General features: G+C 43.0%; 1 protein-coding gene across 3 annotated transcripts in view; it reads right to left on the reverse strand.

Moving 5' to 3' along the window:
- Positions 1–533: 533 nt before the first annotated feature.
- TMEM50B (transmembrane protein 50B) overlaps positions 534–13,429 on the reverse strand; it is a 49,052-nt gene continuing 36,156 nt past the window's right edge. For 2 of the 3 annotated variants that reach the window (XM_047795683.1, XM_047795691.1), the window contains exons 5-7: positions 11,562–11,654; positions 8,126–8,183; positions 1,627–3,102 (exon numbers count right to left, since the gene is read on the reverse strand). In XM_047795683.1, coding sequence (XP_047651639.1) covers positions 3,057–3,102; positions 8,126–8,183; positions 11,562–11,654 — 197 coding nt within the window. In that variant the 3' untranslated portion in view covers positions 1,627–3,056. Of the gene's footprint in view, positions 828–1,626; positions 3,103–8,125; positions 8,184–11,561; positions 11,655–13,429 lie in introns of those variants that run through there. The other variant, XM_047795699.1, reaches the window with a different exon arrangement.

Consider the following 13,429-nt stretch of genomic DNA (forward strand, 5'->3'; position numbering starts at 1 on the left):
CAACAAAGTAACTAAAATATATAATTTCTACTTCAAATCATTTCTACTTTAATCCTTCCAGTCTGAACAGATGATACAGAGGAGAGCGAGCTCAGAAATAACAGCACAGTCTGTTAAAAACAAATGTGACTAATTGTTTAGAGTAGAACAAAATTAACATCAGATATTTCTCCCTCATGATTTAACAGGTTGTTATATGAGATTAAAATGTCTAAAAGTAGTTGTGGCTCAACAGAAACAAATCCGACTAGTGTCCATGAGGACAGGTGTTTGATCCCTGGCCTCGCTCAGTGAATTAAAGATCCAGCATTGTGGTGAGCTGCAGTGTAGGTCATAGACAGAGCTCGGATCCTGCATTGCTATGGCTGTGGCAGAGGCTGGCAGCTGCAGCTCAGATTGGAACCCTAGCCTGGGAACTTCCATAGGCCATGGGTGCGGCCCTAAAAAGACAAAAAAAAAAATCTGAAAGTAGCCCCAAGCTTTAACAAAATTGAAACAACCAAAATGAGAGTGTGATGACAGGAGAGCAGAGGGAGGGGGAAAAAAATGGGATAAATTTATAAGATTAGCAGAGATAATTTGATATGAAGTAATTAAAAATGGAGCGACAGAAAAAGAAAAAGGGTCCAGAATTGACATTATGATTGAAAACCTTCCCATCGTGGAAAAATATGAAGAACCTGAATTCGGTGCATCTGTGTCAAACACTCCTGGAGTTCTTGCTCAAGTAGCAAATATTATATGGCACTGATCTTCCAGTCTTCAGGTCTTGCTACTTCATTAGGCTGATACATGTCAAAAGTTTATATCATGGAAAAATCTAGCCTCTGCAGCAACAATACAAAGTATATACAACAAGGATCTTAGAAACAGTGCAATTAATAAAACAGAATGCTCTGGCAATATTGGTCTATATACAAAGTAACACCAAAAGACACTCAAGATTCAACAGCCACCACACCTGTGTAAAAGGGAGATATTTATCTTAAAGGAATAAAATGTATTTTTAAATGATTACAGGACTATGTTCTAACTCATAATGTCTGATAAGAGTGGGTGCTGGGAGTTCCTGTGGCGCATTGGAAATGAATCCGACTAGTATCCATGAGGACGCAGGTTCAACCCCTGACCTCGCTCAGTGGGTTAAGAATCCAGAATTGCCGTGAGCTGTGGTGTGGGTCACAGACGCAGCTCGGATCCAGCATTGCTGTGGCTGTGGTGTAGGCCAGCAGGGCAGCTGCAGCTCTGATTCGACCCCTAGCCTAGGAACTTCCACATACCTTGGGTACAGCCTTAGAAAAAAGCAAAAAAAAAATAAAAGAGTGGGTGCTAACATTATCTCTTTCTTAAATGAGGAAACAAAGAGGGAAATTAAGTGATTTGCTCACAATTTAAAAAATTCAGGGCAGAGTCAAAAACAGAAACAGCCACTCTTCTCAGTCCGCCTTCTGGATGCCTTCATTAGCTTTCACGCTAGCATCTCACAAATCTGAGCATAATGTATTTCTCCTTATTTTATAAAGAGACACTGCTGCTATAATCAGGTCCACTTGGATAACCGAAAAACGAACAGCAAACCAAATTTCACGGTTCGTTTTCTCCAACAGATTTAACAGTATGAGAATGTATGAGAAGTAATATTTATTGCAATGGGTTATGAGGGAGTGGAAATAAGCCATCAGTCTCACAATGTGTTGGGAGCAAGACAGAGTTTACTGATGTTTTGAGGGAAAAAAAAAAACAACAGAGAGGGAAGTAATTAAACAAGATGGTATCCAGACAAAAAAGGCACAGCGATCCACAACTGCTTCATACTCTGTGCACAGGAAATCCTCAGGGAGGAGACGCAGAGCAAAATAAGGTTTATATTAGAAGCTGCCTATCATACCACTGATATTCTGTCTTACAACAAAAGGCTCTAGAAAAACCCCTCTGTAGGAAAAAAGTGCGACACAAGACCTGTATAACAAATGAAAGCAAAAGTAGAAATAAAGACCCACCTATCCCTTTGAAATCTCTCGCAGGAATACATACGGTGCAAATACAGTATTGCAAACTCAGCAAAAGAAGTTTTTGAAGGGCCTACGAACTCCCGGGTGAAAGATACATTTTGCAGGAAGAGTTCACCGGAAGCTTGGGAGCTAGAGCAAAAAGAGACTCGCAGTCGCAGTCGGTAAACTGAGGGGCTGAAACGCCTTAATCTTTCACTAGGTCATAATAATCCCCGTTGGGAAGAAGGGCTTTGTCTTGAAACTAATTGCTCCACTTGTTGTTACACGGCTCATGCTTTTAAACTGCGGTTGTCTCGAACGTGCTTGATACTGAATTGCGTAAGGTCAGATGATGGGAGGCTGTCAACAGAGGACCCCACTAGATGGATCACTTAAGCTGCTTTTGGAGGATGCATGTGGCTGAGCTGCCTTACAGTCTTCTTACATCAGCCATATAAAACTGCACTTATCTGACCGTAGATTACCTCTCAAATTAAGTCCGATGAGAGGAATTGTTTTGTAAAAGAGGCTTTCAAACTGGACCTTCAGGCCTTTTAAAAAATCTTCATATAAAAGTCCACTTCTTTTATACATAAGAACAAACATTTTTTTTTTCCTTTTAAAAAAAAACTCATGTTTAAACCAAAATAAATTACAGCCTGCTGAAACACCCTTTTCTAATGGCTCAGTGCTTATTTCAGACATACAGAGCTGTCTTTTTTGGACATCTTTGAAAATCAGAGATACTGAGACAAAGTAGTTAACTCTAAAATGACATGATGATATAGTCCCAGCCCAGGGAACAGATTAAGCTTTACGTCTTCAAGAATAAAAAACGACACTCATCATCCCATCCAGTCCTATGCTATGTACATATTAACAATCCAGTCCGTGAAAAAAGGCGACAGACAGTGCATGAAATGATTTCACAACCAGCATAAAAGTGGTAAGAAACAAAACAAGGTACAACCTATTCTACTTGGCAATGTGGAAATTATATTGAGAGATAAAAACTTATCTACAAAGAGAATGTAACAAAAGGAAACTGGGATTTGAGAAGTGATCTCAGGTCCATAGCTCTTCGGTTCTTCCGAATTTGTAGATCAGGGTGCTGGAAAGACAGTAAAATAAATCACGAGGACAAACGACAAAGCAAAGCAATAGAGAGTTAAATTTTCTAAATATGCTTTGATGGGTATCTCCCTGATCCCTGTGCATCAATTTCTAAAATTAAAGATTGGGGTGGTGTTGGTCTGAGTTTGTTTGCTTTGTAAGGTGGTATGTTGACTTTGATGGCTGACCTTAATGAAATATCTGTGCCTAAAGCCTGACGTTATTAGGAGAGTTGTAAGGAAAAGCAGCATTTCTCATGGGCCAGCATTAGGGCCACTCACACCTCTAGGATTCTACAATATCTGAGCTACAAAACCTGAAGCAGCTAAAACAGATCACGCTGCAATTGTTCATTTACTTAACACATGATTATGGTGCACTGAGTACGGGCTGGGCACTAGGCACCTGGCGAAGCAAGAGGGATGTGGCTGTGAGTCCAAATAAGACTTGTACTCACCAACGGAGCTAAGAGTCCAATGAGGGAGACAATCAAATTCCAACTCATGGGACCAAGAGAGAGAATGTAAGGATGTGACCTAGTTAGAGAGGTCAAGAAGGACTTCCCGAGGAGGTGGTAACTGAACTGAGATCTAAAAGAAGCCTGGGAGGCTTGTGGATTCTTGTGGATCGGGGAGTTAAGGAACCAACACAGTCTCCATGAGGATGGGGGTTTGATCCCTGGCCTCACTCAGTGGGTTAAGGAGCCAGCGTTGGAGTTCCCGTTGTGGCTCAGCGGTTAATGAATCCGACTAGGAACCATGAGGTTGCGGGTTCGATCCCTGCCCTTGCTCAGTGGGTTAAGGATCCGGCATTGCCGCGAGCTGTGGTGTAAGTCGCAGACTCGGCTTGGATCCCGCGTTGCTGTGGCTCTGGCATAGGCTGGCAGCTACAGCTCCAATTCGACCCCTAGCCTGGGAACCTCCATATGCCGTGAGAGCAGCCCAAGAAATGGCAAAAAGACAAAAAAAATTAAAAATTAAAAAAAAAAAAAGAAAGGAGCCGGTGTTGCTGCAAGCTACAGTGGCTTGGTCACAGATGTGGCTCAGATCTGGTGTTGCCGCAGCTGTGGTGTAGGCTGGCAGCTATAGCTCCCATCCTACTCTTAGACTGGGAACTTCCATATGTTGCAGGTGCAGTCGTAAAAAGAAAAAAAAAAATTAAAAGAAGTATGGGAATTATCTCAGCAAAGTACAGGGGAAGGAGGAGGGGGCAGAGAGATGGGGCACTCAGGGGCCATGAGCTGAGTTGTGGGTATGTCGGATGCATTCAATTTGAAATGTCAATTTGAAATCCGTAAGTAAGAATACGGATGTGTGGTTTAAAGGCGGAGACAGACACCTATGACTCACTGCCATATAGACAATAAATGAAGTCCTGGAGTTCCCATCGTGGCGCAGTGGTTAACGAATCCGACTAGGAACCATGAGGTTGCAGGTTCAGTCCCTGCCCTTGCAGGGTTAAGGATCTGGCGTTGCCGCGAGCTGTGGTGTAGGTCGCAGACTCGGCTCGGATCCCAAGTTGCTGTGGCTATGGTGTAGGCCGGCAGCTACAGCTCCAATTGGACCCCTAGCCTGGGAACCTCCATATGCCATGAGAGCAGCCCAAGATGGCAAAAAGACAAAAATAAATAAATAAATAAATAAATAAATGAAGTCCTAAGCGTCAAGGAGCCCACCTAGAGAGAAAAAGAATGAGTCGAGAAGAAGAGGCCTAGAATAGAACCTTTAGAAACCTCAGGAGTCCCCTGGTGGTGAGGCAGTGGTTAAAGGATCCAGTGTTGTCGCTGCTGTGGCTTAGGTCACGGGGTTTGATCCCTTGGGTCGGCAACTTGCTCAAGCCAAGGGTGCAGCCAAAAAACAAAATAAAACAAAAAAAGAGAGTGGCCAGAGGGTGCAGGATCATCTTACAAAAGAAACAGGGGAAGAGTGGCCAGAGAAGGAGGAGCTGCACTCTGTGCACAGAACAGGCCCAGTGCACCCAGGAAGCACACAGCTGACCAGTAACTCGCCAGCTCCCAGGGCAGCGCTTAGCTGATGCAGTAGCCACAACCCTCGGGAGCACAGGCCTTTACACGTACATGGATTCTGTGCATCCAGCTGTCATTTATATGGACACATCTACCCCTATAAAGGGCTGGATCTGAATTTAAATTCTATCTCTAAACAGTGCCTAAGACGTCTTCATGAAAACTCACTGTATTCCCCCAAGGCTGTCCATCACAGGCCAAGAAATACAAAGCCAAGATACAGCACCTGTCAAACATCTTTTCAAAACCAAGCATCTCCAGGCCCCGGTGCCATAAGATGGAACCCAGGCAGAGCACGGGGTCTCCCTGAGTTGAGGAAACAAGAGTGGAGCGTTCAGAGAGGCCAAGGGGCTGGATGGAGTGTGCCAATCAGAGGGCAGGGAGCTAGAGGGCTCCCCTGAGTCTCCCACCAGCAATGACAGCGGATGAGAGTGAGGAAACTACCCACGCAAAGGGAAGGAGCCATCTGAAAGAACACTTCCCAGAGCTCCCAAAGGGCTGGGAAGACCTCACGACCTCATAAGGCAGAGTGGGAAAGCTCAGAGTACACATAGCACCAGGAAGAAAACTCAGAGGTGTACTGCCTTATAGCAAGAGGGCCATATTGATCCCAGACTCAAGCTGCTCTGGTCCTGCCTCACGAAGATTAGAAGAGACTCCAAAGGCTCCAGCTGTTTCCCAGTGACTGTGCTGCATCCAGAACAAAGCTCAAAAATGCTTAAGTGAATACGGAAAGTCCAGGCCTCAACTAGCTGCATGCAAAGAAGCAAACGGGGCGATCCCACTGTGGTGCAACGGGATTGGCAGCATCTTGGGAGCGCTGGGACGCAGGTTTGACCTCCACCCCAGCACAGTGGGGGTAAGGATCCAGCATTGCCACAGCTGCAGCTTAGGGCATAACTACAGCTGGGATCTGATTCCTGGCCCGGGAACTCCATACACCACAGGGCGGCCGAAAAGGGAAAAAAAACAAAAAACAAAAGAAGAAGAAGCGAATAGGGGAAAAGAGACCCAAAATGAAAAGAGAAATTATCAACAGGAACAGACTGAGAATGGACACCATTAGACAAAGACACCAAAATAATTATAAACCTATTTCATATCTTCAAGAAGGCAGAGGAAAGCATAAGCATGTTAGAGACATGCAAATTGGTCACATACACACAAAAAGACCCAAATCAAGATAAGAGTGATGGGGAGTTCCCGTCGTGGCACAGCAGAAACGAAACCAACTAGGAACCATGAGGTTTCGGGTTCAATCCCTGGCCTCGCTCAGTGGGTTAAGGATCCGGCGTTGCCATGAACTGTGGTGTAGGTTGCAGACATGGCTCGGATCCTGCATTGCTTGTGGCTGTGGTGTAGGCCAGTGGCTACAGCTCTGATTAGACCCCTAGCCTGGGAACCTCCATATGCCTCAGGCACAGCCCTAAAAAGACAAAAAGACAAAAGAAAAAGAAAGATAACAGTGACGAAAAATGCAGTGTCTGAGATGAAAAACATACTGGAGGTGGGTAAGAGTAGACTGGACACTACTAGAGATCAATGAACTTAAAGCTACAACAAAAACTATCCCAACTGAAACACAGAAAACAAGAAAAAAATACTCGATGGGGCAAGGGGGTAAGAGCAGGGGTGCAGGGGTAGGAAAGAAAAGAACTAAGCATCAGTGGGCTGTGAGATGGCTTCAAGCTGCCAGTATACATGTAGTTGGAATCCAGGAAGGCAGAGGACAGAAAGAATATTTGAAGGAATACGGCTGAAAAGATTCCCAATTTGATGAAAACTATAAATCCACAGATCCAAGAAACTAATGACCCCCAAACAGAAGAACTATGAAGAAAACTACACCACAGCACATTATAACCAAATTGCTTAAAACCAAAGACAAGAACAAAATTCTTCAGGACTTAGATCTTAATGCTTTTGTAGGTAGGGTGGGGGGGAAAGGATGTGATCTTATCAATAATGCCTAAAATTACCTATCTTTATACTAAAAAGATATTTCATTCTGAAACCACAGGATATAGGCTTCATCTTGGAAGCTTTTTAGAAGACTGCCCCTAAAAAATACCTTTTTTTTATGGCCACACCCATGGCATACGGAAGTTCCTGGGTCAGGGAGTGCATCCAAGCCACAGCTGTGACCTACTCCACAGCTGCAGCAACACCAGATCCTTCACCCACTGCACTGAGCCAGAGGTAGAACCCTTGCTTCTACAGTGACCTGAGCTGCTGTGGTCAGATTCTTAATCCACTGTGCCACAGCAGGAACTCCAAAGATACTTTAATGTTGTTTTATTTTTATATTTAAATTATCTTAAAAACGTAATGAAAAAAAATCTAATTACCCAACAAGGTTTTGTATATGACAAGCATACTATGTAATTAATCCTAATTTCCTTCCTTCTTTTCTATTAAAGGCACATGATATGGTTTCTTCACAAAACACAAGCTAAGGAAGCAGCAGTCTGGGTTCAAATCCCTGTTCTGCACGTGCTTCTAGGTGGCCTTAAATAAGCTTTGAGGCTTATTTCCTCATCTACGAAATGGGAACACCACCTGGTTTATATACTTAAGATAATTAAATGGTGGAATGCCCTTGTGGTGTAGCAGATTAAGAACCTGGCATTGCCACTGCAGTGGCTTAGGTCACGGTGATGGTACACATTTGATCCTTGGCCCAGGAACTTCCACATGCCAAAGGCATGGCTAAAAAATAAATATATAGGTATCAATAAAATGAAAAAAAAAAGATAATTAAATGGGATTTTAAAAGGTAACATGCATAAAGCATTCAGCGGAAGTCTTGGCACAAAGCAAGCCCCTAATTAAAGGACTTCTATGCAATAGTACAATTTTCACTTTTTAAAAGAAGTGCTATAAACTAACTAATCCAAGAGATTTATACACTTTCCATCGCATACACTGCTCTTATAATAAAGATGATGTTTCTGTAAATGTTATAGGTATATAGTTTAAAAATTAGGCAACTTACCTAAAAAATATAAGTGCATTTTGAAAAAACACAGCTAGTCCTGGATAAACATCAGTATCTGCATATACAAAGTAAAACAGATCAGAAGATTACAAAAGGCAAATGGCAGTAACAAAGTATTTTGCCATTCATAACAACAGGCTTTGTATATTACAAAATACTACCAGTATTCATCGACTCTAAGAAACCCACAATAAAATTGAAATAAGAAATTGCCAATCTAATCCCCTCAAAACAAAGGATTACTCTCACACTGGATAAAAGACAATGAATTTACTAGGTTTTCTTTTTGTCTAAAGCAGCTGCTGTGGTCCGAGCTGCAGCAGAACCACCAAGGAAGCAGCAGCTCATCCCTTCACTTCCCATGGCCAGTACAGACACACAATGTCAGAAAGACACAAATTCAACTGTTGATGATGTCACAGACTGTTCATTTACTTTCTTTCATGAATTCAGGAGTTTCATTGGGCAAATCTGACATATATAAAAAGCATCATTATAGGAGGTCCCGTTGTGGCGCAGCGGAAACAAATCCGACTAGTAACTATGAGGTGGCGGGATCAATCCCCAGCCTCGTTCAGTAGGTTAAGGATCTGGCATTGCCGTGAGTTGTGGTGTAGGTTGCAGACACAGCTCGGATCTGGTGTTGCTATGGCTGTGGCTGTGGCATAGGCCAGCAGCTGTAGCTCTGATTAGACCCCTAGCCTGGGAACCTCCAGGTGCCACGGGTTCAGTTCTAAAAAGCAAAAAAAAAAAAAAAAAAAAATCACTGTAATTCATCATCACATTCTTCTAGAAAAAACAGTTCCTATCTTCAAAGGAAGAAAAAGAAAAAAATTTGCTCAAATTTTTGTGGACATTTAACTCATAAAACTATAAATGTTGATTAAAAATACTAGATAGGATGAAGAAATAGTCAATTTGTAGCCTTTGATATCATAGCAAACAATATAGCTGCATGGTTAAAACTCCAAGTTAGGGAGTTCCCATTGTGGTGCCATAGAAACAAATCTGACTAGCATCCATGAGGACGAAGGTTCGATCCCTGGCCTCCCTCAGTGGGTTGAGTACCTGGCATTGCCACGAGCTGTGGTGTAGGTCACAGATGCAGCTTGGATCTGGCACTGCTATGGCATACTCCAGAAGCTGCAGCTCTGATTCGACCCCTAGCCTGGGAACTTCCATAAGTAGTAGGTACAGCCCTAAAAAGACAACAAAAAAAGCTCCAAATTTGAACTGTACCCCTGGATTTGGAATCCTAACACTACCACTGACTAAATGTATGACCATAAGCAAATAATTTAACCTCATTGTGCCTTACTTTCCTCATTTGTAAAATGGGCATTGTAACAGCACCTACCCCACGGAGAGTGAGAGATGTGAACTATGCATAGTGCTTAGAACCTGGCCCATAAAGTGCTATATAAATGTTAGCTTTAACAACTGTGGACAATCTGTACGGTAAAAGATTTGATGTGTCAGGGAGTTCCCATCCTGGCGCAGCGGAAACGAATCTGACTAGGAACCATGAGGTTGCAGGTTCGATCCCTGGCCTTACTCAGTGGGTTAAGGAGCCGGTGTTGCCATGAGCTATCGTGTAGGTCCCAGATGCGGCTTGGATCCCACATCCCAGCTGTAGCCTGGGAACTTCCATATGCAGACCTATGCCACAGCTGTAGCCTGGGACCCCAGAGGCTGCAAACTTCCATATGCTGCAGGTGCAGTCTTAAAAAAAAAAAAAAAGTATGGTTGATTCACAATGTTCCTTCAATTTCTGCTGAACAGCAAAGTGACCCAGTCATACATATATGTACATATATACATATATATTCTTTTTCTTTTTTTCAGACTATCTTCTATCATGTTCTAACCCAAAAGAGGTACAGTAGATAGAATCTAGAATATGGCACAAATGAGCCTATCTCCATAGTATTTTTGATTAATTAAAATAATACATTGTTAGATGTATTTGGTGAGTGGTATTATTTAAACATTAGTCAACCACTGTCCTCTTGCACTGACCTACTTTGTGCAAAAAAAAAAAAAATGACAAAGGTATTCTAAATTCTTATACCTCGAAAACTATGATACTTAGGGGATCCTGTCATGATACCAAAAGGTCAGCTGTGGGTCAGGATAAGGAGACATGACAGTTGAGCAGAGTGACAGAGAGATTCCAGAGATGGAGGAATCGGAAGATGAATGAAGTGTTTTCTGAAAGGGACTCCTGTCTGGAGTGAAGGAGAACCAGCGAAACAGGTTCTTCTGAAGCTTCCAGAACCTGAAGCGTCAGGTTCTGCTTCAAGGCTGGGTCCTGCTTTTCAACACCCCCTCACACACCCCTCCAATGAAAAGCCATGGCGACTGGAATAGTCACAAAACTCAGAATTGTGCACCAAGAGCTCACTCCACTGCGTCAACAGTTTCTGCATGAAGGCCTCACACGGCTTCAGTCTTGCCTTTAAAAAGTACCTGTGTACCTTGTACCTCTGAATGAAAAGTTACAGGCTGGGGTTGGAGAGAAGAGGTATCAGTGGACAGAAAGATACTGGGGTCCATGACACCTTACCCTGAAATCCTCGGGACAAGGTTTTTTTTGCTGTTTTGGGGTTTTTTTGTGTGTTTTTGTTTGTTTGTTTTGTCTTTTTGTCTTTTCTAGGGCTGCTCCCTCGGCATATGGAGGTTCCCAGGCTAGGGGTTGAATCGGAGCTGTAGCCGCCGGCCTACACCAGAGCCACAGCAACACCAGATCCTTAACCACTGAGCAAGGCCAGGGATTGAACCCGCAACTTCATGGTTCCTAGTCAGATTCGTTAACCACTGCGCCACAACAGGGACTCCTAGGTATGTTTTGGAGATCAGAATTTTTCAGATTTAAGAATGGTAACACAGGGCGTAATATTACACAGCACCCCAAACTGGGTTTGAACCAGCTTCCCCAAATCAAACACAACCCCATTCCTCTAAGAAAACATCTGAATACGCAATAGATGGAAAAAAGACTGTAACAACTTCCGGGTCAATGTAGGTCAGGTTTTGCTGCGAAATGGGTTGTGAAAAACTGGACCTTCAGCACTTTGTGGATTCTAGAACTGCATATAAGGGGACGTACAGGTTTCTCGATTTTACCACAATGGCCCTCGGCAAACAGGCCTTGAGTAGAATCTGACTGTCTGGCGCGAGGAAGACCCTCTAGAGACAGCTGAGAGTTACCTGGTCTTGACGGTGGCTTGAATTTCCTAACAGGGTACCCCACTGCACGCAACGACCCCGCTGAGAGGTTTTATTAAACAACTTACGTAGCTTCACACAGAGTCTTTTCTTCGAGCTAACTAATTAAACTAAATTTCACTCCAGGTAGAGTTAATAGACTAAGGCAAATCTAAAAGACATACCTGAATCTCTCCTAGGAAATGAAGGTGGAATAAATACTTACTTTGGGTAACATATGCACCAAAGAGAATCCACATAGAAGCAATAAGTGACCCAAACATCAACATGAAACCGACGAAGAGCCAAACTCGAGCACCTGTGGGAAGAACAGGGGATTCTGCTCATTTTGGCAGCTCTACGTCTTAGGAACACATAACACTAGAACACTGTAAACCTCATATATGCTGTGCGTATCCAAGACAGGCACTTATTTACACACACCTGCTATGACAACTAGCTGAACCAAGACTAAAAAAAAGAAAGAAACTAAAAGAGGTTAAGCGATAGCTGGACAGGGGAAAAAGGGCAAATTACCACTCATTCTACTGGCTAGAGAAACCAACAGCTGAGTAAACTAACCAGGAAGGTTTCGTAAGTAATTATTTGACTCAACTGATGAATTAAACTCTAAGTGAGGAGTTCCTGTCGTGGCTCAGCGGTTAACCACCCGACTGGTATCCAAGAAGATGCGGGTTCGATCCCCGGCCCCACTCAGTGGGTTAAAGATCCGGCATTGCCATGAGCTGTGGTGTAGGTTGCAGACTCAGCTCGGATCCCATATGGTTGTGTTTGTGGCGTTGGCCGGCATCTGTAGCTCTGATTCAACCCTTCGCCTGGGAACCTCCGTATGCATCAGGTGCGGTGCTAAAAAGACAAAAGACCGAAAAAAAAAAAAAAAAAAACCTTTAACTGAAAAATCACCCTGTTGCATGTGTTATAAAAGTAACTGCCCTACTGGAAGTGGCAGAAAGGGGTTCTCTAGTGGCCTAGTGATTAAGGATCCAGTGTTGTCACTGCTGCGGCTTGGGCTTGATCCCTAGCCTGGGAATTTCCATATGCTGTGGGCCCTGCCAAAAAAAAGGAGAATAAAAATAAAGACAGGAATTTTAAAAAAGGAGAACTAGCAAATGTATTTCAGATGGCCTTTACTACACAGGAATGAGAGACGGCGAATGTACAAGGACCATGTACCCCCTTTTCATCAATGTAAGTATCAGTGTGGTGCTAACGGCAGCCAGAGAGCCCATCTCTGTTACGGCTGAGGCAGCCAACCTGTACCAAAGACCTTGAAGAGTTCAAGGTCAGGGCTTGGGATGGGACTGCTATAAAATTTGGTTGTGATGATCGTGGTACAACTATAAATGTAATACAATTCATTGAGTAATTAAAAAAAAAAAAACAGAAGACATGAGGTACTGATAAATGCTACAACACGGGGGACCCCGAAAATACCTAACTGAAAGAAGCTAGACGCAGAAGGTCACATATTGTACAGTTTTGTTTATATAAAATTGTTCAGAGTGGGCAAATCCATGGAGACAGAAAATAGATAGGGATGGCCTAGGCTGGAGGAAGCGGGCAGTGACTGCTAGTGAGTAAAGGGTTTTTTGGGGTTTGTTTTTTTTTTTTTGATGATTATTATGAAAAGTTTCTAAAATAGAAAAAAAAAAGTTCAAGGACAAAAGCACCTCTTTCAACCTTCTGCTGCACAAAATTTTAGAATTTGTACAACAGAAGCTCAATAAAGTCATCATCTGGACACCTGAATAGATGTTTAGAGACACTTTTTTAGGAAAGCAGGTTAGCATTTGTGCCAGGCCTTGATCACAAGTACACTGACAGCCTGTCACCCTGTTGAAAGGGAATATGGCTCCACTGAAGTGAAAATAAAATCCAAACCAATTGCCACAGCAGAAAGCTAAAATTGCCTCCGTTGTAGATATTCTGTTACTAAGTGAACAGAAGTTCATATATTTTTAGATACCACACAGGCAGGAAGCTCAAAGCTCAGCATGGTTAGAACATCTGATATCTCAGAGAAATGGGTCTCTAAGATGATTTAAACTTTATTATAATACTAAGCAGATCCCC

The sequence above is a fragment of the Phacochoerus africanus genome, chromosome 1, assembly GCF_016906955.1.
Source record: "Phacochoerus africanus isolate WHEZ1 chromosome 1, ROS_Pafr_v1, whole genome shotgun sequence".
NCBI classification, from domain to species: Eukaryota; Metazoa; Chordata; class Mammalia; order Artiodactyla; family Suidae; genus Phacochoerus; species Phacochoerus africanus.